The sequence below is a fragment of the Erythrolamprus reginae genome, chromosome 10 (genome assembly GCF_031021105.1).
Source record: "Erythrolamprus reginae isolate rEryReg1 chromosome 10, rEryReg1.hap1, whole genome shotgun sequence".
NCBI lineage: Eukaryota > Metazoa > Chordata > Lepidosauria > Squamata > Dipsadidae > Erythrolamprus > Erythrolamprus reginae.
In genome coordinates this window covers 6,079,792-6,104,765 of record NC_091959.1, presented here as the reverse complement: position 1 = coordinate 6,104,765, position 24,974 = coordinate 6,079,792, and the positions used below count along the sequence as shown (strand labels likewise).

Here is a 24,974-nt window from a genome sequence, read left to right as displayed (position 1 = left end):
AGGTGGGGTTTCCCAGCGAGGGGAGCCTCAGCGAAATTGCAGCATCACAAAAACATGGAAGTCCTCGAAACCCCACCTCTGGACTTCCATGTTTTTGTGATGCTGCGATTTTGCTGAGGCTCCCCTCGCTGGGAAACCCCACCTCCGGACTTCCGTTGCCAGTGAAGCGCCCGTTTTTGCGCTGCTGGGATTCCCCTGCAGCACTGCAAAAACATGGAAGTCCGGAGGTGGTATTTCACATGGAGAGGAGCCTCAGGGGAATCCCAGCAGAGCAAAAACGGGCGCTTCACTGGCAACAGAAGTCTGGAGGCGAGGCATCCCAGTGGTGGCGGCTTGGGTTTGTAAGGTGAAAATAATTTGGAAGAAGAGGGGAAAAAATCTTAAACCCCGGGTTTGTATCTTGAAAAGTTTGTATGACGAGCGGTTTGTAAGACGAGGTATCACTGTATTATTATTGTTATTGTTGTTGTTATTATTATTATTATTAATAATAATAGTAATATTAGTAGTAATAATAATAATAATAATAATAATAATAATAATGTTTTAAATGAAAACATATGAATGGGTGTTATCTAAGGCAGTGTTTCCCAATCTTGGCAACTTGAAGATATTTGAACTTCAACTCCCAGAATGCTAGGTGGGGAATTCTGGGAGTTGAAATCCAGATATCTTCCAGTTGCCAGGGTTGGGAAACACTGATCTAACAAATGTAGATAAAGATTGAGTTTGGTACGCTTCCCAGACCTTGATCAAAGCTGGCTCTAAATGAGATAGAATCCGCTCCTCCGCTACTTTTAACTCTGCGTTTGCTTTCGTGTATTGCTTGAGTTTGAATAAAGACTGAGTTTTATTAATAAAGGAGTGATTTTCCGGAGATTGGAATTGATCAGAAGCCCGTGAAACGGAACAGCTCCTACCTGACGAGGGTGTCATAGGAGCCGCCACCAAGCCGCTGACGTTGAAGGCCGCCATCTGTTGCATCTGGGCTGCTGCGATTGCTGCCATGGGGTTGAGACAAGTTCCTTGGGCGGCAGCCATTAGTGCTGCCTGCTGCTGCATTATCTTAAGGAAAGAAGGAGACACGTGGGGAGAGAGGAGGAAGGAGAACAGCCAGGGGAAGAAAGAAAAAGGAGGACGGGAAGGAAGGAAGAGGAGGAGAAGGCCAACATAAGTTTGGGCTTCGCTGGGGAAGATGGGTCATGCCCTCATCACCTCGAGGTTCGACTACTGTAATGCTCTCTACATAGGGCTACCTTTGAAAAGTGTGGCAACCCCTCAAGTACCTGTAGACTGCTATCATGCCCCCCTGGCCCTCCTTTTCTCTAGGCTATCCATGCCCAGTTCCAGCAATCTCTCTTCATAAGTCTGGGTTTCTAGTCCCCTAATCATTTTGGTTGCTCTTTTCTGCACCTTCTCCAGAGTTTCTATGTCTATTTTGAAGTGTGGTGACCAGAACTGAACGCAGTACTCCAGATGTGGTCTGACCAGGGTCTAACATGCTTACGTCCTTCTTTTACCTTATAGGGTAACGTAACGGAATATCACCTAGGATTGAGCTAATCCTTGACAGGAAGTTCTAGTTCCTGCACTTTGGAGCTGAGCTAGGGCAACTGCTCTTGTGCCAGCAGATATGGCTCCGTGTGCCACCTGTGGCCCCCGTGCCATAGGTTCAACATCCCTGCCATAGGTTCACCTTCAAGGATCTAGCTCAAATAGTGCCTCCTTTCAGGCACTTCAAGGAGAAAGAGCAGAGGAGAACCAGGGAGCCTTGGTCGATTCCTCACCCAACCAGCACCTTAGAAACATAGAAACATAGAAGTCTGATGGCAGAAAAAGACCTCATGGTCCATCTAGTCTGCCCTTATACTATTTCCTGTATTTTTTATCTTAGGATGGATATATGTTTATCCCATTCATGTTTAAATTCAGTTCCTGTGGATTTACCAACCATGACTGCTGGAGGTTTGTTACAACATCTACTACTCTTTCAGTAAAATAATATTTTCTCATGTTGCTCTTGATCTTTCCCCCAACTAACTTCAGATTGTGTCCCCTTGTTCTTGTGTTCACTTTCCTATTAAAAACACTTCCCTCCTGGACCTTATTTAACCCTTTCACATATTTAAATGTTTCGATCATGTGCCCCCTTTTCCTTCTGTCCTCCAGACTATACAGATGGAGTTCATGAAGTCTTTCCTGATACGTTTTATGCTTAAGACCTCCCACCATTCTTGTAGCCCGTCTTTGGACCCGTTCAATTTTGTCAATATCTTTTTGTAGCTGAGGTCTCCAGAACTGAACACAGTATTATTCCAAATGGGGTCTCACCAGCACTCTATACAGCGGGATCATAATCTCCCTCTTCCTGCTTGTTATACCTCTAGCTATGGCTTCTCTAAACGTTCCTGCTTCACCTTTGTGGGAATTAAGGGTGTCCTACTGTCAGGACATGCAGCATCTCCTACCGCTTGTGTGTATGCTCCGTAGGCTCCAAACTGGATCGTCATGGGATTGAAGATGCCCAGCTGCCCGGCCATCTGGTGCATCCTCCGTAGAGTGCGCTCCTTGTCCGTGTCAGCAAACTTCACCACTAAGCTGGAGGACGCGCCCTGGCAGAGGGGAGAGAGAAGCAGAGGCAGAAACAGAGAGAGTGGGGCAGATTGTACCCATCACTGGTGCGTCGGTTCGAAACGGAGGAGTTCTCGCAAAGGAATCTATGGGGCCGCCTTCTGCCACATGAATCCCAGCGACCGGTGAGGTCCCACAGAGTCGGCCTTCTTCAGGTCCCGTCAACTAGACAATGTCATTTGGTGGGAGCTAGGGGAAGAGCCTTCTCTGTGGGGGTCCCGACACTCTGGAACCAGCTCCCTCCAGATATTCATACTGCCCCCACCCTCCTTGCCTTTCGTAACATAGAAACATAGAAACATAGAAGACTGACGGCAGAAAAAGACCTCATGGTCCATCTATCTTAGGATGGATATATGTTTATCTCAGGCATGTTTCAATTCAGTTACTGTGGATTTACCAACCATGTCTGCTGGAAGTTTGTTCCAAGCATCTACTACTCTTTCAGTAAAATATTTTCTCACGTTGCTTCTGATCTTTCCCCCAACTGACCTCAGATTGTGCCCCCTTGTTCTTGTGTTCACTTTCCTATTAAAAACACTTCCCTCCTGAACCTTATTTAACCCTTTAACATATTTAAATGTTTCGATCATGTCCCCTCTTTTCCTTCTGTCCTCCAGACTATACAGATGGAGTTCATGAAGTCTTTCCTGATCAGTTTTATGCTGAAGACCTTCCACCATTCTTGTAGCCCGTCTTTGGACCCGTTCAATTTTGTCAATATCTTTTTGTAGGCGAGGTCTCCGGAACTGGTGACTCTCTCTTTAACAACCATCCTGTTAAGCAATGGAAATTCTGATTCCAACTGGGGTTGTAAATCAAGGACTACCCAGAGCAAATTTCATGCATGTGCTAAACTAGCAGAATTACAGAGTTGGAAGGGACCTTGGAGGTCTTCTAGTCCAACCCCCTGCTTAGGCAGGAAACCCTACACCACTTCAGACAAATGGTAATCCAACATCTTCTTCAAAACATCCAGGGTTGGAGCATTCACAACCTCTGGAGGCAAGTTGTTCCACTGATTATTTGTTCTAACTATCAGGGAATTCCTCCTTTGTTCTAAGTTGCTTCTCTCCTTGTTTAGTTTCCACCCATTGCTTCTTGTTCTAACCTCAACTGCTTTGGAGAATAGCTTGACTCCTTCTTCTCTGGGTCAGCCCCCAAAATATTGGGAGACTACTATCATGTCTCCCCTAGTCCTTCTTTTCATTAAACTAGACATAATCAGTTCCTGCAACATATTTATTTACTATTTATTTATTATTTAGATTTGTATGCCGCCCCTCTCCGCAGACTCAAGATACAACAATTCATGACAAATCTAAATATAATTTAAAATATTTAAAATATATGTGTTTTAGCCTCCAGTCCCCTAATCCTCTTTGTTGCTCTTGTCGGCACTCTCTCTACAATCTCCACATACTTTTTTAAATATTGTGGTGACCAAAGTGCCTTTCTTGAGCAGGGTTTTAAGTTCCTGGACCTACGTCTTTTAAAAAAAATACCGCATTAATCGAGCACAACTGTTTAAGTAGATCCGTTCCCTCTCCCTGTTTTTACACCGCCCCTCTGAGAACGATGTGCCGAAGTGGGCCTTATAAAAACACTGAGTAAATACACCACATCTCAGTTGCTACATCATACTAAGCTCTCACGCAAGGCCGGTTCGCCGGAGAATAAACCCCGCTGTGGCTAAATGTGCAAACCCAAAGTGGACCATGTTTTCCAGCCACACCTCTTCAATTTACAGAGCCCGTGTAAACATGGAGACTTAGTTATCCCTGGAAGGAATGACTTTAACACAGGTATTCAGAGTTGGTGTTTCTATGGGTAGGATTAAAGTCATTGGGTTGGTGAACATCCAGGGAATGAATTAGAATAACAGAGGAGTTGGAAGGGTTCTTGGAGGTCTTCTAATCGAACCCCTTGCTCAAGCAGGAGTTCCTGCACCAGACCAGACAAGTGGTTGTCCGTAGAAACATAGAAACATAGAAGATTGGCGGCAGAAAAAGACCTCCTGGTCCATCTAGTCTGCCCTTGTACTATTTCCTGTATTTTATCTTAGGATGGACATATGTTTATCCCAGGCATGTTTAAATTCAGTTGCTGTGGATTTACCAACCACGTTCATGAACTCCATCTGTATAGTCTGGAGGACAGAAGGGAAAGGGGGGACATGATTGAAACATTTAAATATGTTAAAGGGTTAAATAAGGTTCGGGAGGGAAGTGTTCTTAACAGGAAAGTGAACCCAAGAACGAGGGGGCACCATCTGAGGTGAGTTGGGGGAAAGATCAGAAGCAACGTGGGAAAATATTATTTGACTGAAAGAGGAGTAGAGGCTTGGAGCAAACTTCCAGCAGACGTGGTTGGTCAATCCACAGTCACTGAATGTAAACATGCCTGGGATAAACATAGAACCACCCTAAGATAAAATACAGGAAATAGTATAAGGGCAGACTAGACATTGTTGTTAGCCTCCCCGAGTCTTCGGAGAGGGGTGGCATACAAATCTAATAAATAATAATAATAATAATAATAACAATAACAATAACAATAACAATAACAATAACAATAACAATAACAATAATAATAATAATAATAATAATAATAATAATAGATGAACTACGAGGTCTTTTTCTGCCCTTAATCTTCTATGTTTCTATGATTTATTTCCTCCACCTAAGATTTTTTTTTTTTAATTTTACTGAAAAATGGGCTACCTCTGGCCAAGAGAAGACCTTGTAGACCTACCACTTCTCAGCTAAACCCATCCAAAGCAACTGTCGCCTAGCCAGCCCTGCTTTCTATCAGCCCCCAAATGACGTCAACCATCGCTGGTCGCCCCAATTCCACAGCTCACAAATAGATGCCGAAGTCCACCCGCCACGGGATTTGACATTTGCAAAAAGCCCCTGGATTCTGAGCTATTCTGCCTTAGCCCCGTGGTGTCCATGGAAACAATTGATGGGAGACTTCTGCTATCTCCACCAGAATTGGCTCGCGGTGGTTCCAGCTAACGCCTTATTTAAGAAAACAAGCCCTTATCTTTATTTACAAGGGAGGGGATTGATTTTGTCCTTGTAATGAAACAGCCAGAGTCTGTTTAGGGGCCGAGAGAAGCTTTGGAGATAAACGTGCTAATCCTTGCAACGACCATTTGCCGAAATGCTTTTTTAATCCCAGGATCCAGGCATGTTATTATTTTTTCTCACCAAGGCCAGGGTTGGTTTTTTGGGCTTCATTTATACCTAAGTTTCACAACAAACAGAGGGATCCTGATTGTACTTGACCGTTGCCCCTTTCTACCACCTTAGAGTTGGGGTTCTGGTCTTCAGGGTACTTGGAAGATGATGGTGCACCTCTGCTTTGGGTTGGGTTCCTCTAAGAAGAATGGCTGATTTTTTGGGGAAATGACTTTTTTTGTGCCTTTGTAAATTTGTGTTTTTGATGTCAACGGTCAATAAATGAAGCTTTCCTTCCTTCCTTCCTTCCTTCCTTCCTTCTTTCTTTCCTTCCTATCCTCCCTCCTTGCTTCTTTTTCTTTCTTGTTTCCTTTTCTTTCTTTCTTTCTTCTTTCTTTCTCCTTCCTTCCTTCCATCCTTCCCTCATTCCCTTTCCCTCTCTTCTTCATTCTTTCCTTCCTATTCTCCCTCCTTGCTTCTCTTTCTTTCTTTCTTTCTTTCCTTCTTTCTTTCTTCCTTCCTTCCTTTCCTTTCTTTCTTCTCTCTTCTACCTCCTTCCTTCCCTCCCTCCTTCTTATCTCCCTCCCTCCTTGCTTCCTTCTTTCCTTTCTTCCTGCCCACCATCCTTGTTGCTTCCTTCTCTTTCTCTTTCTTTCTTTCTTTCTTTCCTTCCATCACTCCTTCCTTTCTTCCTTCTTTCCTTGCTTCCTTCCTTCCTGCCCTCCCTCCTTGTTTGCTTCCTTTTCTTTCTTTCTTTCTCTCTCTCTTTCTTTCATTCTTTTTTTCTTTCCTTCCTTCTTTCCTTCCTTCCTACCTTCCTTCTTCCCTCCTTGCTTCCTTCCTTCTTACCTTCCCCCCTCCCTCTTTCCTTCTTTCCTTCTTTCCTTCCTTCCTTCCCTCCTTCCTTCCCTCCTTCCTTCCCTCCTTCCTTCCCTCCCTCCTTGTTTCCTTCCTTTTCCTCTCTCCCGCTCTACTTTTATCTGTTTTGTTCCTTTCTTTCTTCGGTCCTTCCACCCTCCCTCGCTCCCTCTACCTACTTTCTTCCTTCACCTCTCCCTCTTTTCTTCAGCCCCTCCTCCCTCCAAACTCTCTGGGGCCGCTGGAGTTCATTGTCAGCCCAGCCTCCTTGCAACTGCTGATGGGTTCAATCCTCTGCTATAATCACCAGGGCTCCTGGGGCCTCCCCCCTCCCTCCTTTCCCCTCTCACTCTCATTTAGAACTATGACCTTCATTGTTAATTAAATGGCAGTTTTCTCAAGCCGGTGATTCAATTACCTCCTGACACCTGCTTGGAGAACACAGCTGCGGATCAGAATAAACAGCAAAGAGTTATTTTTTGCAACAAGTGATTTGATCCCCAAGAATCTGATCCAATCACCGAGATGATAAATTAGCAGCCGATGGAACAAAGGGGCAGAAAAAGTGTGTTTGGGCGAGAGAGGGAAGGCGAGGAAAAGAAAAGAAGGAAGGAAGGGAGGAAGTGGGTAGAAGTAGAGGAAGGGAGGGAGGATGGATGGATGGAAGAAAAGAGGTAGAGGGGAAGGAAGGAAGGAAGGAGAAAAGGAAGGAGAGGTAGGTGAAAGGAGGAAGAAGAAGGATGGAAGAAAAGAAGAAAAGATGTAAATGGGGAAGGAAGGAGGGAAGGAGGAAAGGAAGGAAGGAAGGAAGGAAGGAAGTAGAGGTAGGTGAAGGGAGGCAGAAGAAGGATGGAGGAAAAGAAGAAAAGATGTAGATGGGGAAGAAAGGAGGGAAGGAGGAAAGGAAGGAGGGAAGGAGGAAAGGAAGGAAGGAAGTATAGGTAGGTGAAGGGAGGCAGAAGAAGGATGGAAGAAAAAAAGAAAAGATGTAGATGGGGAAGAAAGGAGGGAAGGAGGAAAGGAAGGAAGGAAGGAAGGAGGGGTAGATGAAGGGAGAGGGAAGAAGAATGGAAGAAAGGAAGGAAAGATATAAAGAATGGAAGGAAGGAAGAAAATAAAGGTAGATGAAGAGGGCAGAAGAAAGAAAGGAAGAAAAGAGGTAGAGGGGAAGGGAGGAAGGAAGAGATACAAGCAGAGGAAGGCAGGAAAGAAATGGGAGAGAGGGAAGGAAGGAACCTTTAGTAAACTCTGCCTTAAATTCTCCTTCAAGAAAGTATATGGACCACACAGTAACCCGTGGCTACTCCAAAAATAGACTCCAAAAATGTTTGCAAATTTCCACAAATCTCCCCCTCTAAAATCATTGCACCAAAACAAGGTCTATTGTCTTGCTATTGATCTCATGGCTTAATCCAGAAGCACTTTTTGAGCACAAATGACTCATTTGTGATAAGATCAATATCAAGCGTATTTTATTTTATGTATTTAAATGCATTGATGTCTTCTGCAATTTATGTATTCTAGAGTGGTGTGGGGGCCCGGAGGTGGAGCCTCTACCTGGGATCGAACTCACAGCCCCCTGACTGCGAGGAGGGAGTTCCACTTCTAGGCCACCGCATCGTTTACTAACTGCCTTGCGCAACTATGGAAATTCTGGTCCCGTCCAGAACTATGGGTATTGCCCAGTGGCTATCGGTGCCTTTTGCACCCTTCGCTTTTGAGCGCAGGAAGTCATAAACTATGCGGTCCCTCCCTCGGGGGGGGAGGGGGTAGGTCTTGGCCCGCACTTACCGGCATGGTCTGACTCCCATGGAGAGTGCTAATGGCGGCTTGGGCTTCGGCGTGGCTTCCGTATTTGACAAAGGCACATCCTAGAGGGAGAGATCAAAAACTCAGTTCGATTCTGTTCAACTCCGTTCAGGTTTCAAATTCAGTTTGAAAGAAAGGCTGAGGAACCATAATATTTTGTTATTGTTATTGTGGTTGTTGTTCTTGTTTTTATTCTTATTCTTATCTTATTCTTATTCTTATTCTTTTCTTATTCTTTTCTTATTCTTATCTTAATCTTATTCTTATCTTATTCTTATTCTTTTCTTATTCTTATTCTTTTCTTATTCTTATCTTATTCTTATTCTTATTCTTTTCTTATTCTTATCTTATTCTTATTCTTATCTTATACTTATTCTTATTCCTTTCTTAGTCTTATTCTTATCTTATTCTTACCTTATACTTATTCTTATTCTTATTCTTATTGTAACATAGCAACATAGAAGATTGACAGCAGAAAAAAGACCTCATGGTCCATCTAGTCTGCCCTTATACAATTTCCTGTATTTTATCTTAGGAAGGATATATATTTATCCCAGTCATGTTTCAATTCAGCTACTGTGGATTTACCAAGCATGTCTGCTGGAAGTTTGCTCCAAGCATCTACTACTCTTTCAGTCAAATAATATTTTCTCACGTCCCTTCTGATCTTTTCCCCAACTAACCTCAGATGGTGCCCCCTGGTTCTTGGTTCACTTTCCTATTAAAAACACTTCCCTCCTGAACCTTATTAACCCTTTAACATATTTAAATGTTTCGATCATGTCCCCCCTTTCCCTACTGTCCTCCAGACTATACAGATTGAGTTCATGAAGTCTTTCCTGATACGTTTTATGCTTAAGACCTTCCACCATTCTTGTAGCCCGTCTTTGGACCCGTTCAATTTTGTTAATATCTTTTTGTAGGTGAGGTCTCCAGAACTGAACACAGTATTCCAAATGGGGTCTCCCCAGCGCTCTATACAGCGGGATCACAATTATTATTATTATTTGCATCCATAGCAATGTTAATATTTTCAAGTAGCCTTCCTTATACTGATGGGAGCAGGAGGAAGGGGGCCTCTGTGACTACTGTTTTTAGGAATACAATAGAATAGAACAGAACAGAATAGAATAGAATAGAAAGAGTAGAGTAGAATAAAGTAGAATAGAATATAAATAGTATAAATAGAAATACTAGAAATAGAAATAGAGAATAAAACAGAACAGGTTTTAAAGTTGCCAAGGTTGGGTACCCAAGGTGTAGATCTTGGTTGTTGTAGAATAGAATAGAAAGAGTAGAGTAGAATAAAGTAGAATAGAATATAAATAATAGAAATAGAAATAGAAATCCTAGAAATAGAAATAGAAACCGAGAATAAAACAGAACAGAACATGTTTTAAAGTTGCCAAGGTTGGGTACCCCAGGTATAGATCTTGGCTGTTGAGTGGTCTAATGCAGTGTTTCCCAACCTTGGCAACTTGAAGATATTTGGACTTCAACTCCCAGAATTCCCCAGCCAGCATTCGCTGGTTGGGGACTTCTGGGAGTTGAAGTCCAAATATCGTCAAGTTGCCAAGGTTGGGAAACACTGGTCTAATGCATTGTGCAAACCCAGAAATGGGGTTTAACCCATAAATGGATTAAAACACCGTAGATCAGAGAGACTTAAGTTGGGTACTTATTTAGGCATCCCATCAATATCCATCAACCTTCTAGACTGGTTCTCCTTGCATAGTGCCCGGCATGTAGACTCCTAGTTGATGTACATATGGATCCATACCCAGTAGTCGGTTTCACTTACCTTCGCGACTGGTTCGGAACTATGAACGCACATGGACATATGCAGATCTTCTGTGTTGACATCTGGGCAGTAGATGGAGCCTCTTGCCACCACTGCTACCAGTTCGCCCAATGTGGGGGCGAACTGGTAGCAACCCACCGCTGATCCTACCTCTCTTACCCCCTTTCCATTTTTTGACCCTCCTGTTTCACCTGCCCCCTCCTCACCTTTACTGGCTCCGTCGGGGCCTCGGAGGATGGTGCATTCTTCAATCTGTCCGAAGGGTTCGAACAGTCGCCGGACATCGTCCTCGCTTTGTTGCTTCCCCCAACATGCCTACAAAGAGCTTCCTGTCTTCTAAAAACAAGCCACCTCTCATTAGTCGGAGTAAGGGAGAAAACAAAATGCAATGATCAGTGCTACCTGGAGGAAAGCTGTAGTAGGAGGGTGGAGGGGTTGGCTTTGATGGCCAGACCTGCCCAAGAAGTGAAGATCAGAGGCATCGTGGAGCCAGAAGACAGCTCAGCTGAAACTGCCTCTGGATCTTTAAAAGGAGCAATGACAGCCACCTTATAGAATTGGCTTTATCATGTCAAAAGCTCAATGTTTTACAGTCAAAATAATTGCAACCCCAGGTCTACATTTGTTGGCCTAACTAACCCATGAAGGACACTGCTGTCCCAACAGCCTTCTATCAGCTACCATGGCGCACTTCGTTCTGCTTTCATGGTCAAGGTGGTCTAGAGCAGTGTTTCCCAACCTTGGCAACTTGAAGAGATCTGGACTTCAACTCCCAGAATTCCCCAGCCAGTTAACCAGTGGCCTGGCTTGCCTTCAGAAGCCGTAGGTGCTCCAGACGAGACTGGACAGCCGTTTGACTGGGAGAGCATGAGGCCTCCTGCCTTGAGTAAGGTGTGTTGTGTTTGCGTGTTGGACTAGAAGACCTCCATCCCTACGATTCCACATTCGATGTAAGATAGCAACAGGTAGAAACACTTGAGGTCCCATTCTGAGTCAACTCACGGCAGAGCAATAAATAGGACAGATAGAGAACGACGGGCAGATCTGAAGGTTACGGGGGGAAGCACGTCTCCATATGCGTGCACGGCGGAGGAAGAGACTATTAAATAATGTTACAAAGCTCCTACGTGGTTATGATTGACCTCCACAATAAGCTACCATTCCTGGCTTTCTCAAGGGTCATAAATAACCAAAAACCTCATCAGAGCCTCCGGTAAAAAATGGCCCGTTCATGATTATTGCCAGCATCTGTCTCTTCTGGTGCTCCCCGCACCAGCGTTAGGCTTTAATGGCATTTGACATGAGAGAGAGAGAGAGAGAGAGAGAGAGAAAGGAGAGAGAAAGGGGGAGAGAGAGAAAGAGAGAGAGAGAAAGGGAGAGAGAGAAAGGGAGAGAGAGAGAGAGAGAGAGAGAAAGAAAGGGAGAGAGAGAGAGAGAGAAAGGGAGAGAGAGACAAAGTGAGGGAGAGAGAGAGAAAGTGAGGGAGAGAGAGAGAAAGTGAGGGAGAGAGAGAGAAAGAGAGAGAGAAAGAGAGAGAGAAAGGGAGAGAGAGAGAGAGAGAGAGAGAAAGAGAGAGAAAGGAGAGAGAGAGAGAGAAGAGAGAGAGGAGAGAGAGAGAAAGAGAGAGAAAGGGGAGAGAGAGAAAAGAGAGAGAGAAAGGGGAGAGAGAGAGAGAGAGAAAGGGGGAGAGAGAAAGGGAGGGAGAGAGAGAAAGGGAGGGAGAGAGAGAAAGGGAGGGAGAGAGAGAAAGGGAGGGAGAGAGAGAGAAAGGGAGGGAGAGAGAGAAAGGGAGAGAGAGAGAGAAGTGAGAGAGAGAAAGGGAGAAAGAAAAAGAGAGAAAGAAAAAGAGAAAAGAGACAGAAAGAGAGAGTGAGAGAAAGAGAGAGAGAGAGAAAGAAAGGTGGCATCTCTCTTTGCAGGCTGGGAAATAAATAAATAACAGCCGGGCACGGCGGAGGCTTTGTCCACGGAGAGGCTGAAAAAATTAGTTAAGGGATCGGGGTTCTATTCATCCTCTCCTTAAATATAAAGCCAGCTCTCTTTGAAACCAGAGCGAGCTGCAGGAGCAACAATTGTGTTTCTTTGGAGTGTGGGAACTGGTGTGAGGGCAGCTTCAATTTCCTTCTATCTCCTTGAGGCGAGGAGAGGCCAGGTACTCTAACCCTAACTCAAACCCTTGACGTGAGTGACGTCAAGTTGGCCACTTTTAAACCAGTCACATGACCTTTAAGCCACAGCCCAGTCACATGATCGTCAAGCCACTCCCACCTGGTCACATGGCTGATAAGGCCACAAACACAAAATAAGCCACACAGTGTGTTAGCAAAAAAAATTGTAGCCCTTCACTGCCTTGATCCAACAGTCTAATAACTGCCACCAACCAACAGACCATTATTTACAGAGACTCCGATGAGGTTTTTGGTTATTTATGACCCTTGAGAAAGCCAGGAATGCTATGAAACCATCACAACCACTCCACACACACACACACACAAAACTCTCCTTGAAAACCTTTAAAGAAGACAAGGATTTGTCTACAGAGGTTCTGGAGTCTTCAAAGATGTTCTCAACTGTACCTCCAAAATTTGATCTTACCAGACTTGCTGAACTGGTTATTTCAGTATATCCTTGGGGTTAGCTATCACCCCAAGAGTTTGGACACTCATGAAATGTCCTTCCTGATAGTTTCTCCAGAAAAACCAAACCAAACTATATAGTGGACCAAACTACCAACTAACTAAACTACCACTCTATAGTGCCCTGGTTAGGCCACAAGGTGTTGAATATTCCTTAACCTGATGTAAATAGTTGTATATTGAATGTTTTAATTCGATTGGTTTAAAAAAGACCGGGAAATTTAAGTGACCGTCAGTTACGTTTTGAACGGGAAAGAAACGAAGTATAAAAAGCTGTAAACCGACACTGTTTATTCATCCGCGTCTGGAGTAGAGTTATCAGAACAACATTGTGTTCCCGATATATGGAGAAATAAAGTATCCACCGATTCAATAGTCTCGGTTTATTTCACTGGCGACGAAGGAGGTCTTACCTACGTGCATCCAACATGGAAAACCTACCCATGGAAAAAGCACCCGACCATTTCGATCCTGAGAAATCTACATGGGACGAATACATGGGAAATTCGAAGTCTACCTTGAGGCGGCAGGTATGAAAAACGCCGACAGCGGATGAAAAAGAGCCATTTTTAAAAAATTACTGCGGCTCACAGATCTACAATTTAGCTCAGACTTTAACTAATTGCCCACAAGATCATATGTTGCAATGTCCTACCAGTCAATGACTACTTCAGCTTCAACCGCAATAACACAAGAGCACGCAACAGATTCAAACTTAATACGAACCGCGCCAAACTTGACTGTAAAAAATATGATTTCAACAATCAAGTTATCGAAGCGTGGAACTCATTACCTGACTCAATTGTGTCAACCCCTAACCCCCAACACTTCTCCCTTAGACTCTCCACGATTGACCTCTCCAGGTTCCTAAGAGGCCAGTAAGGGGCGTACATAAGTGCACTGGAGTGCCTTTCGTCTCCTGTCCAATTGTCTTTCCTTTCTTTTACCTATCTTATATATTCTCTTCCTTTCATATATCCTCTCCTCTAAGTTCACTTTCACCCTCTTTTATATTATCACATGTCTATTTTTCTTCCTATGTATTTGTGTATTGGACAAATGAATAAATAAAATAAATAAATAGAGTACTGCATTCAGTTTTGGTCACCATGCTGCAAAAGAGACATTGATACTCTAGAAAAAGTGCAGAAGACAGCAACCAGAATGATAAAGGGACTAGAAGTTAAAACATACGAGGAAAGGTTGCAGGAACTGGGCATGGATGGTCTAGCAAAGAAGAGGTCCATGGAAGACATGATAGCAGTCTACAAATACTTGAGAGGCTGCCACAGGGAGGAGGGGAACACATTATTTTCCAAAGCGCCAGAGAACCAGACAAGGAACAACGGATGGAAGCTGTCCGAGGAGAGATTCAACCTGGAAATAAGGAGGAACTTTCTGACGGTGAGAGCGATCCACCAGTGGAACGGCTTACTGGCGGAGGTGGTGAACGCTCCAACAGCGTTTTTCAAGAAAAAACTGGACTGCTATCAGTCACAATCCTGGGATGTCTCAAGAGGAGCAATCACGTGGAGTAATTATTCCTCTCTACAGTGCTTTGGTACGACCACACTTGGAATACTGGGTTCAGTTCTGGGGGCCCCAATTTAAAAAGGACATTGATAAACTAGAGCAAGTTCAAAGGAGAGTTACAAGGATGGTGAGTGGTCTGGAAACCATGTCCTATGAGGAACGGTTAAAGGATCTAGGGATGTTTAGTCTACAAAGGAGAAGATTGAGAGGAGACTTGATAGCTGTCTAGGAATATCCGAAAGGCTGTCACAGAGCAAAGAGATCAGCATTGTTCTCATTAGCACATGGAAGGACTAGAAACAATGAAATGAAACTGCAAGGGATGAGATTTAGATTAGATATCAGAAAAAACTTTCTAACAGTAAGGGTGATAAACCAGTGGAACTGTTTGCCACAGGAGGTGGTGGGCTCGCCTTCACTGGAGGTCTTCAAACAGAGACTGGACAGTCATCTTTCTGGGATGGTTTAATGAGCAGGGGGTTTGGACCCTATGACCCTCAAGGTCCCTTGCAACTCGATGATTCTATGAAATAAATAAATTCTGCAGGATGGCTCATATCCAGACATTGGCAACCCTGGGCTGAAAGATGGAGCAGGTTGTCTTTCTAGGAAGGATATTTTTTTTCCCCTTCTCCTCCTTCTCCGAAGAACCTGGCCAAAACGGCTATCTTGTTCTAGCCATTGATTTTTAATCCCTCACCAATTACATTTTGTAAGTGGGTAATTTATTTCCTGGTTCCCTCTGGGATACCTGGAGCTTTTGCTGGCACTAGCTGAGTTGTGTTTAATAACTACATCTCTTTTGGAACAGATTGTTATTTACCCTGCTCGGGCGTCAGAACCTGGGAATAAAAGACCAATCCTTGTGTCACATTGGACGGACTGAGGAAGAGAGGAAGGAGAAATTTCAGATGAGAAAGTCAACCAAGATACTATTGAAGTAGCAAGAATTGCTTGGAAACTGGGACATCTCATCTGTTGATCAAAATGTCGTTTGGCGGGGCCCAGGGGAAGAGCCTTCTCTGGGGCGGCCCCTGCCATCTGGAACCAACTCCCCCCGGAGATTAGAATTGCTCCCACCCTCCTCGCCTTTCGTAAGCTCCTTAAAACCCACCTCGGCCATCAGGCATGGGGGAACTGAGATACTCTTTCCCTCTAGGCCTTTACAATTTATGCGTGGTATGTTTGTTTGTACGTATTATTGGTTTTAAAATAAGGGTTTCTTGGTTGTTGTAGTATTGGATTTACATGCTGTTTTTATTATTGTTGTTAGCTGCCCCGAGTCTACGGAGAGGGGCGGCATACAAATCCAATAAATAAATAAATGAATGAATGAATGAATGAAAGATAGATAGATAGATAGATAGATAGATAGATAGATAGATAGATAGATCAATCTATAACTCCCAGGAGCATCAACCAGTTCAGCTGCAGTTGAACAATGCTGGGACTATATTTAGTAAGACCTAGAGCAGCAGGTCCCCAAACCTGAGAACTTTAAGATTTGTGGACTTCACAAATGAATGGTATGTTTGCGTGTTGTTGAGTTGTTATGCTACCAGTTTTAATTAGGGTTTTAGTACTTAGATTGTTTTCTTTCTTGACTTCTTTTTATTGCTGTTGTAATTTTAGGTTGTTGTAAGCTGCCCTGAGTCCTTTGGGATTGGGAGGCATGGAAGTAAAATAAAATAAAATAAATAAACTCCCAGATTTATCTATCTATCTATCTATCTATCTATCTATCTATCCTATCTATCTATCTATCTATCTATCTATCTATCTATCTATCTATCTATCTATCTATCTATCTATTTCATCAGATTTATATGCCGCCTTTCTCTGAGGACGATGTTTCTATGTTTCTAAGAGAAGAACAAGTGGCTGGATGGAGTCACTGAAGCCATCGGCGTGAGTTTAAATGGACTTTGTGGGGTGGTAGAAGAGGAAACCTGGAGGAACGTTGTCCATGGGGTCGCAATGGCTCGGACACGACTTCACACCTAAGAAACATAGAAGACTGATGGCAGAAAAAGATCTCATGGTCCATCTATTCTGCCCTTATACTATTTTCTGTATTTTATCTTAGGATGGATCTATGTTTATCCCAGGCATGTTTAAATTCAGTTACTGTGGATTTACCAACCACGCCTGCTGGAAGTTTGTTCCAATCATCTATGACTCTTTCAGTAAAATAATATTTTCTCACGTTGCTTTTGATCTTTCCCCCAACTAACTTCAGATTGTGTCCCCTTGTTCTTGTGTTCACTTTCCTATTAAAAACACTTCCCTCCTGGACCTTATTGAACACCCTTTAACATATTTAAATGTTTTCGATCATGTGCCCCCTTTTCCTTCTGTCCTCCATACTAGACAGAACAAGTTGTCATGTCGTGTGTGAAGGCCAGTCCCAAGTAAAGAATTGGCAGCTGTGATTTTCACATTGCTGCATATATAATGCCCCCCACTAACAATATCATCAAACAACATCTGTTTCTCCTAAGTCCTCAGAAAGGACTCGGTAGGTGGCTAAAAAATGCCAAATCCGATCCAAGCATCTGGCTGGCTGAGGGCTCACCCATTATCCCAATAATATCAAAAGATCCATGCCAAATCGGGCCAATTTGCATTTCCTTTTTGCTAACACTGATTGCTTTGTTCTAATTGAAAATGGAAATGATCTTAGAGAACGTTTTGGAAGGCTGTTATTTTTGGCAAGAGTTGCTTCCTCAAACGGAGGATAAGGTAGCGGTATTTATTTAAGCAGATAGCTTAGGGGAGGCATTAATAATTCACCCTCCTCATGATTTGTGATCCTGAGCGTTTCCTATTGGTTCTCCAAGTCCTCGAGCTCCTGGCAAAACTTCAATCCGCTTGTAAACGGTATTTGGGATTCCAACTTATTATTATTATTATTATTTAATTCAAGCACATTCCCCTAGAGGGCGCTGGTCAGCCGCAAACAGCAATCCTGATGTTCTACACAGAGACTGTGATTAGCACTGTGCGCTAAGCTTAGATGTTGTGCCCAAAAAAGTATCGTGGCCAAATTACAGCAAACCAAGATGGAATTTGGTTCAGGTGGGTCCACAACAATGAGTTATTTTTTTTACTGTCAATGCTCCATTCACATACAAATGTCTATTTGAATATAATGTGGACTTGTACATATTTCTAGGTATTCAACAATAAAAAATACAGTGGTACCTCTACCTATGAATGCCTCTACTTATGAATTTTCTAGATATGTGCAAGAAGCAATATCTCGCAAGGGGGCACACATGCAATATTTTGGTGGGTTTTTTTTTGCATGCGCCGAAATCTCACTCGTGCATGTCCATCTCCTTGCCAGATTATGATTTCGGTGAATGCACCGAAGCAAAAATCTCACCCGGATGCACATGTGCACATGCCGGAGATGTGAAAACTGGGCACACAGCTCAATTTTCAATACTTTCCAGTACCGGAAGTAACCTGCTATTGTCATGCACAGCAGAGACCCAAAGACCATCTGGCGCGCACACATGCGCGATAAAGCTAGGCTGGGGCAATGTTTGGGGTGGCCACAGAAAAGGCTCTGGGTGCCACCTGTGGAATGCATGCTTTAAAGCTTCTATTTGAATATAATGCAGACTTGTGCACATTTCTAGGTATTCAACAACAAAAATACAGTGGTAACAACAAAAATAAAGTGGTTTTATGCTTAAGGATAAGGGGGGAAATAGCTAAATCTCATTTAAATTTAATTAAAAGTCAGTGTATCAGTTTGCATGGTGAGTGGACACAACTCTATAAAAGAAACATAGAAGATTGACGGCAGAAAAGGACCTCCTGGTCCACCAAGTCTGCCCTTATGCTATTTCCTGTATTTTATCTTAGGATGGATCTATGTTTATCCCAGGCATGTTTAAATTCAGTGACTGTGGATTGACCAATCACATCTGCTGGAATTTTCTTCCAAGCATCTACTACTCTTTCAGTAAAATAATATTTTCTCATGTTGCTCTTAATCTTTCCCCCAACTAACCGCAGACTGTGCCCGCTTGTTCTTGTGTTCACTTTCCTATTAAAAACACTTCCCTCCTGAACCTTATTTAACCCTTTAATGTATTTAAATGTTTCGATCACGTCCCTCCTTTTCCTTCTGTCCTCCAGACTATACAGATGGAGTCCATGAAGTCTTTCCTGATACGTTTTATGCTTAAGACCTTCCACCATTCTTGTAGCCCAATTTGATTTATAACTTTTTGTAGGTGAGGTCTCCAGAACTGAACACAGTATTCCAAAATTGCTCTCACCAGCTCTCTATACGGCGGGATCACAATCTCCCTCTTCCTAAATTCAGAGTTCAGCTTTTTGTGTTGCCTTGAAAGTTAAGAGACCAAATTGTCTGTGCTTCAAGTAAGGGCGATGGGCCCTTTTCTGGTTCCATCTTTTTGCATTTTTCTTACAATCGCATCAAAAAATCGGAAGGCGGGAAGGCAGTGGACATTGTTCAGGGCTCAACCTGGTGGGTTTCAGCCACGCCACTGGGCCTCCTGCCTCCAAATGAGGTCCCCTCCCTCCGCTTTCCTCCTACAAGGATTGGCTTAATTGCTCCAATGCTCATTGCTGTGTAAACCACAAACTGTGTTCTGGGCTCTAAGGTCAACGGCCAAGTATCAAAAGTGCCAATTTAAATGTAGCCAGTGGAGACATTGCTACTTAAAAAAATGCCACCAGTCCTGAACAGAAGCACGAAAGGGCAGCCCAAGCACCACCAACCATGAGGTTACAAGAGAAAAGAGGTTGTCAGATGCCAAACCTGGATTTTGTAAGGATTCTCTGTATTTCTATTAGCTAAACTGTCTCTTCCTCTGGAAGCCTCTAACTCAAATGGCAAAATTTGCAACGGCAACGATCTGCAAATTGCAAATATTTGCAATGATCCTATTTTACTCAGAATCCTACAATTGGAGACTTCAAGGCTCCGCTAATGTCGACAACTTTATTTTCCTACTAGAGCTGGGGCCAAATGATTCCTCCAAAATATTCCTCAAGCCCTTATTTAACAACAAATAGCAAAGGGATCTCCAAAGTTAGGAGACTGGAGGCTAAAATATATGAAGAACGGTTGCAGGAACTGGGCATGGCTAGTTTACTGAAAAAAAGGACCAGGGGAGACATGATAGTAGTGTCCCAATATCTGAGAGGCTGCCATGAAGAAGAGGGAGTCAACCTAGTCTCCAAAGCAACTGTGGGTAGCACCAAAAGCAATGGGTGGAAACTAAACAAGGAGAAAAGCAACTTAGAACTAAGGAGAAATTTCCTGACACTCAGAACGGTTGATCAGTGGAACAACTGGCCTCCAGAAGTTGTGAATGCTCCAATACTGGAAGTTTTTAAGAAGAGATTGGACAACCATTTATCTGAATTGGTATAGGGTTTTCTGCCTAAACAGAGGGTTGGACTAGAAGACTTCTTAGGTCCCGTTCAACTCTGTTATTCTATTCTATTCTATTCTATTCTACTCTACTCTACTCCATTCCATTGTATTCTACATTCCAATATTCTATTCTACTCTATTCCTTATTCTACTTTAACACTACTTTCTACTTTATTCCTTATTGCACTACATTGCACTACAATCTATTACACTACATTTACTCTATTCTATTCTATCCTATTCTATCCTATCCTACATTCTAATGTTCAATTCTACTCTACTCTACTCTAATCCACACTACATTATACACTATTCCCTATCCTATCTTATCCTATCCTATCCTATCCCATCCCATCCCATCCCATCTTATTCTTTCTCTGTGGATTTAAACCCAGAGTAGAATGACATTCACCATTAGTAGGTTCTTCCTGGTGTTCTAATGGAATTTGCCTTCTGGTAAACAAAGGGCATCATTCCAAGATCTGCCAATTAATTAATTCCAATCTCGTTTCGTTTTGTTTCTTTTAAGGGAAGAGCAGCTAAAGACAGGATGATTACAGTGACCCAGAACGGAGAACTGAGACCTTAATTTGATTAGAGGGGCTCGAGCACAATGATATTAAGAGAACATGGTTCCTCTCGGTCTGAATTCAACGTTTGTAATGGAATGGAAACTTTGGGAGAAATGGGGAAGAGACGCTGCCTAAGGAAGGCTCAAACAAAGGAAGGAAGAGCCCACAGATGCTTAACGGTCAGAGAAAAAAGAAATTTGGGGTTTGTCCCAATCAGCCAGTGGGTGAAAAGTGATGGTGGGAGGTTTACACCTTCAAACATGTAAGATTCTGGTGTTATCTTGTAGCCTAATGTAGATTTAGCTCCTCTAATTTGGTTTCTTGACTGAGAAGGATGATGTCAGGCCCAATCCAAGAATGACACAGAACAATCCAGCCAAAGTCTAGTTCTTTATTTGCTCAAATCAGGAAGACAAAATCTTGCCAGGCCAAATCTAGATTACTTTAAGCCAGAAGTCTTCAAACAGGACAACTTTAAGACTTGTGGACTTCAACTCCCAGAATTCTCCAGCCAGCATAGCTGACCACTCTGCGGCTGAAGTCGTACCTTCCGCAACCGAGTTTGGAGTGGTTTACCTTGAGTTTGTTATCTATTGTGTGCCTGTGTGGGAAGTTGCCAAGGTTGGAGAGCCCTGCTTTAAACCACATCAAGGGCACATCCACCACATCAGCCTCAAAGATGATCTAAACCAAGGGTGTCAAATTCAAGGCTGGCATGAAGGATGGTTAGGTGGCCATGCGCCTCCTGGTCATGCCTCAAGGTCAAACACAACACTGATGTGGGCCAGAATAGAATAGAATAGCATAGCATATAATTTAGCATTTAGCATTTAGCATTTAGCATTTAGAATTTAGAATTTAGAATTTAGAATTTAGAATTTAGAATTTGGAATTTGGAATTTGGAATTTAGAATTTAGAATTTGGAATTTGGAATTTAGAATTTAATAGAATTTTATTGGTCTTGGTGCAGATGCTCTCAGCGTACATGAAAGAAAAAGATACATTTGTCCAGAATCATGTAGTACAACACTTAATGATGTCATAGAATATAGAATATAGAGTATAGAAAAGAAAAAAGAGAAAAGAGAGAATAGAATAGAATAAGGATAGGATTAAAATTAAAATTAGAATTAGAATTAGGATAGGAAATAGAATGGAATGGAGTGGAAATATAAAAAATAGAATATAGAATATAAGATAGGATAGGATTACAGTAATAGAATTAGGGTAGAGTAGAGCAAAGTAGAATAGAATAGAATAGAATATAATTCTTTATTGGCCAAGGGTGATTGGACACACAAGGAATTTGTCTTGGTGCAGATGCTCTCAGTGTACATAAAAGAAAAAGATACATTTGTCAAGAATTATGTAGTGCAACACTTAATGATTGTCATAGAATATAGAAGAGTATAGAATAGAGAATAGAGAAAAGAGAGAATAGAATAGAATAAGGATAGGATTAAAATTAGAATTAGGATAGGATAGGAAATAGAATGGAATGGAATGGAGTGGAAATATAAAAAATAGAATATAGAATATAGAATATAAAATAGGATAGGATTAATAGAATTAGGGTAGAGTAGAGCAAAGTAGAATAGAATAGAATAGAATTCTTTATTGGCCAATGGTGATTGGACACACAAGGAATTTGTCTTGGTGCATCTGCTCTCAGTGTACATAAAAGAAAAGAGACATTTGTCAAGAATCATAAGGTACAACACTTAATGACTGTCATGGGGTACAAATAAGCAATCCAATCATATTGAATGATTAATGAAATTAATGAATCTGAATTTGACACTCCTGGTCTAAATCAATTTATAGCGTTGCCTGCGCCACCCATTGGAGAAACTAGTTGAGCAGACAAAACATACTGTTTTTTTAAATTAAAAAACCACAGCAACGCCACCTACCTCCTCGGCCTTCGCTATCTGCTGGTTTCACTTGGATTGGACGATTCATCTGCCAAAGGAAACACAGGAAGGATTGGTGAGATTCTAGGTAAATAGATAGAGCCATTTCCGTGTTCTAAACGGAATCATCTTTCTGAACTGGGGGTCCAGATTTAGATGATATCCAGAGAGGCATTCTGCAGAGATTCTCAGCCACCCAGGTCACAATAATAATAATAGTAATAATAATAATAATAATAATAATAATAATAATAATCATCATCATCATCATCGTAACAACAATAATCATAATCATAATCATCATAATAATCATAATCATTATAATAATAATAATAATAATAACAATAACAATAACAACAACAACAACAACAACAACAATAATATATTAGACTTGTATGCCGTCCCTCTCCGAAGACTCGGGGCGCCTCACAACAACATAAACTGTACAAATCCAATTTTAAAAAGTACAATTTAAAACCCTCATAATAAAATAATCACGTAATCCAATCGAACCATACTCCAACCTTGACAATTGGGTGTGTGTGTGTTCATTTCCCCATGCCTGGTGGCAAAGATGAGTTTTTAATAACTTACAAAAGTCAAGGAAGGTGGGGACAGTCCTAATTTCTGGGGGGAATTGGTTCCAGAGGGCCGGGGCCGCCACAGAGAAGGCTCTTCCCCTGGGGCCCGCCAACCGACATTGTTTAGTCGATGGGACCCAGAGAAGGCCAACTCTGTGGGACCTAATCGGCCACTGGGATTCATGCAGCAGAAGGCGGTCTCGGAGGTCCCAAAGATGCTTTTTTTTCAGAAGGCAACTAGGCTACCTCGTTTTTCTTTGAAGACATTTTTATTTTCACCCAGGAAGCTTCTTCAGTAGTAAAAATGAGCCGAGGTGGCACACACAGGAACAAGGGGGCACAATCTGAAGTTAGTTGGGGGAAAGATCAGAAGCAACGTGAGAAAATATGATTTGACTGAAAGAGGAGTAGATGCTTGGTGCAAACTTCCAGCAGACGTGGTTGGTAAATCCACGGGAACTAAATGTAAACATGCCTGGGATAAACATATATCCATCCTAAGATAAAATACAGGAAATAGTGCAAAGGTAGACTATAGACGGATCATGAGGTCATTTTCTGCCATCAATCTTCTATGTTTCTAAATCTTGCGTCAAGGAATCGGCTTCCACATATTTCAGTCTACCCAAGCAATTATTCTAGATTTGCTCCAGTTTTGAGCTTCCTTTATCAAGCTTCACGCATGCAACATAATTTCAGAAGCATGGCCCACTGACCTTAATTTTCTCAATGGAAGGTAACTGTTCTGCTACTCGTACTCACAAGTATCTTCAAAATCCAAAATCTTCAATCTTAGAATTGACCTCTCCCCTTTTCTAAGAGGCGTGCATAAGAGCACCATTGTGCCTACCGTCCTACTGTCCTCTTTTATCATTCCTTTCTATATTATAGAAACAAAACGTAGAAGATTGATGGCAGAAAAAGACCTCCTGGTCCATCTAGTCTGCCCTTATACTTTTTCCTGTATTTTATCTTAGGATGGATACAGAAACAGAAACATAGAAGATTGATGGCAGAAAAAGACCTCCTGGTTCTTCTAGTCTGCCCTTATACTTTTTCCTGTATTTTATCTTAGGATGGATCTATGTTTGTCCCAGGCATGTTTAAATTCAGTTACGAATTTAATTCAGAGTGCAAAACCGGATGGAAGACATAGAAACAGAGAAATGTAGAAGATTGATGGCAGAAAAAGACCTCCTGGTCCATCTAGTCTGCCCTTATACTATTTCCTGTATTTTATCTTAGGGTGGATATACCTGTATGTTTATCCCAGGCATGTTTAACTTCAGTGACTGTGGATTTACCAACCACGTCTGCTGGAAGTTTGTTCCAAGCATCTACGACTCTTTCATTACAATAATATTTTCTCACGTTCCTTCTGATCTTTCCCGCATCTAACCTCAGCTTGTGCCCCCTTGTTCTTGTGTTCGCTTTCCTATTAAAAACACTTCCCTCCTGAACCTTATTTAACCCTTTCACATACTTAAATGTTTCAATCATGTCCCCCCTTTTCCTTCTGTCCTCCAGACTCTACAGTTTGAGTTCATTAAGTCTTTCCTGATAAGTTTTATGCTTGAGACCTTCCACCATTTTTGTAGCCCGTCTTTGGACGTGTTCAATTTTGTCAAGATCTTTTTATAGGTGAGGTCTCCAGAACTGAGCACAGTATTATTCCAAATGGGGTCTCACCAGCGCTCTATATAAGGGGATCACAATCTTCCTGCTTGTTATTATCTCTAGTTATGCAGCCAAGCATTCTACTTGCTTTCCCAACTGCCTGACCACACTGTTCACTCATTTTACGTTTATATAAACTACTATCCTATTGTTGTGGTTAGCTCTGGCTCAGCTCCTGCCCCAAGGAATGTGGAGGTGGAGGTGGGGGAGACATCCACATGCCGCAGGCCTGTTTTGCTCCCAGTAGAATCTGCCGATGAAGCCTCCTCTGACCAAGGAAGTGTGAGTGACAGGGAAGAGAGAAGTTTGGCAGACAGCCCAGGAGGTGATTGGTCATTTGTATCATCCCTGGATT

At 42.4% G+C, this 24,974-nt stretch overlaps 1 protein-coding gene across 1 annotated transcript in view; it reads right to left on the bottom strand.

Moving 5' to 3' along the window:
• The window catches only part of CELF6 (CUGBP Elav-like family member 6), a 97,917-nt gene that overhangs the window by 20,416 nt on the left and 52,527 nt on the right, over window positions 1-24,974 (bottom strand). The window contains 6 exon segments of the mRNA XM_070762885.1: window positions 921-1,065; window positions 2,469-2,612; window positions 8,466-8,545; window positions 10,491-10,590; window positions 10,592-10,620; window positions 22,362-22,410. Of these exon segments, the coding sequence (XP_070618986.1) occupies window positions 921-1,065; window positions 2,469-2,612; window positions 8,466-8,545; window positions 10,491-10,590; window positions 10,592-10,620; window positions 22,362-22,410 (547 nt within the window).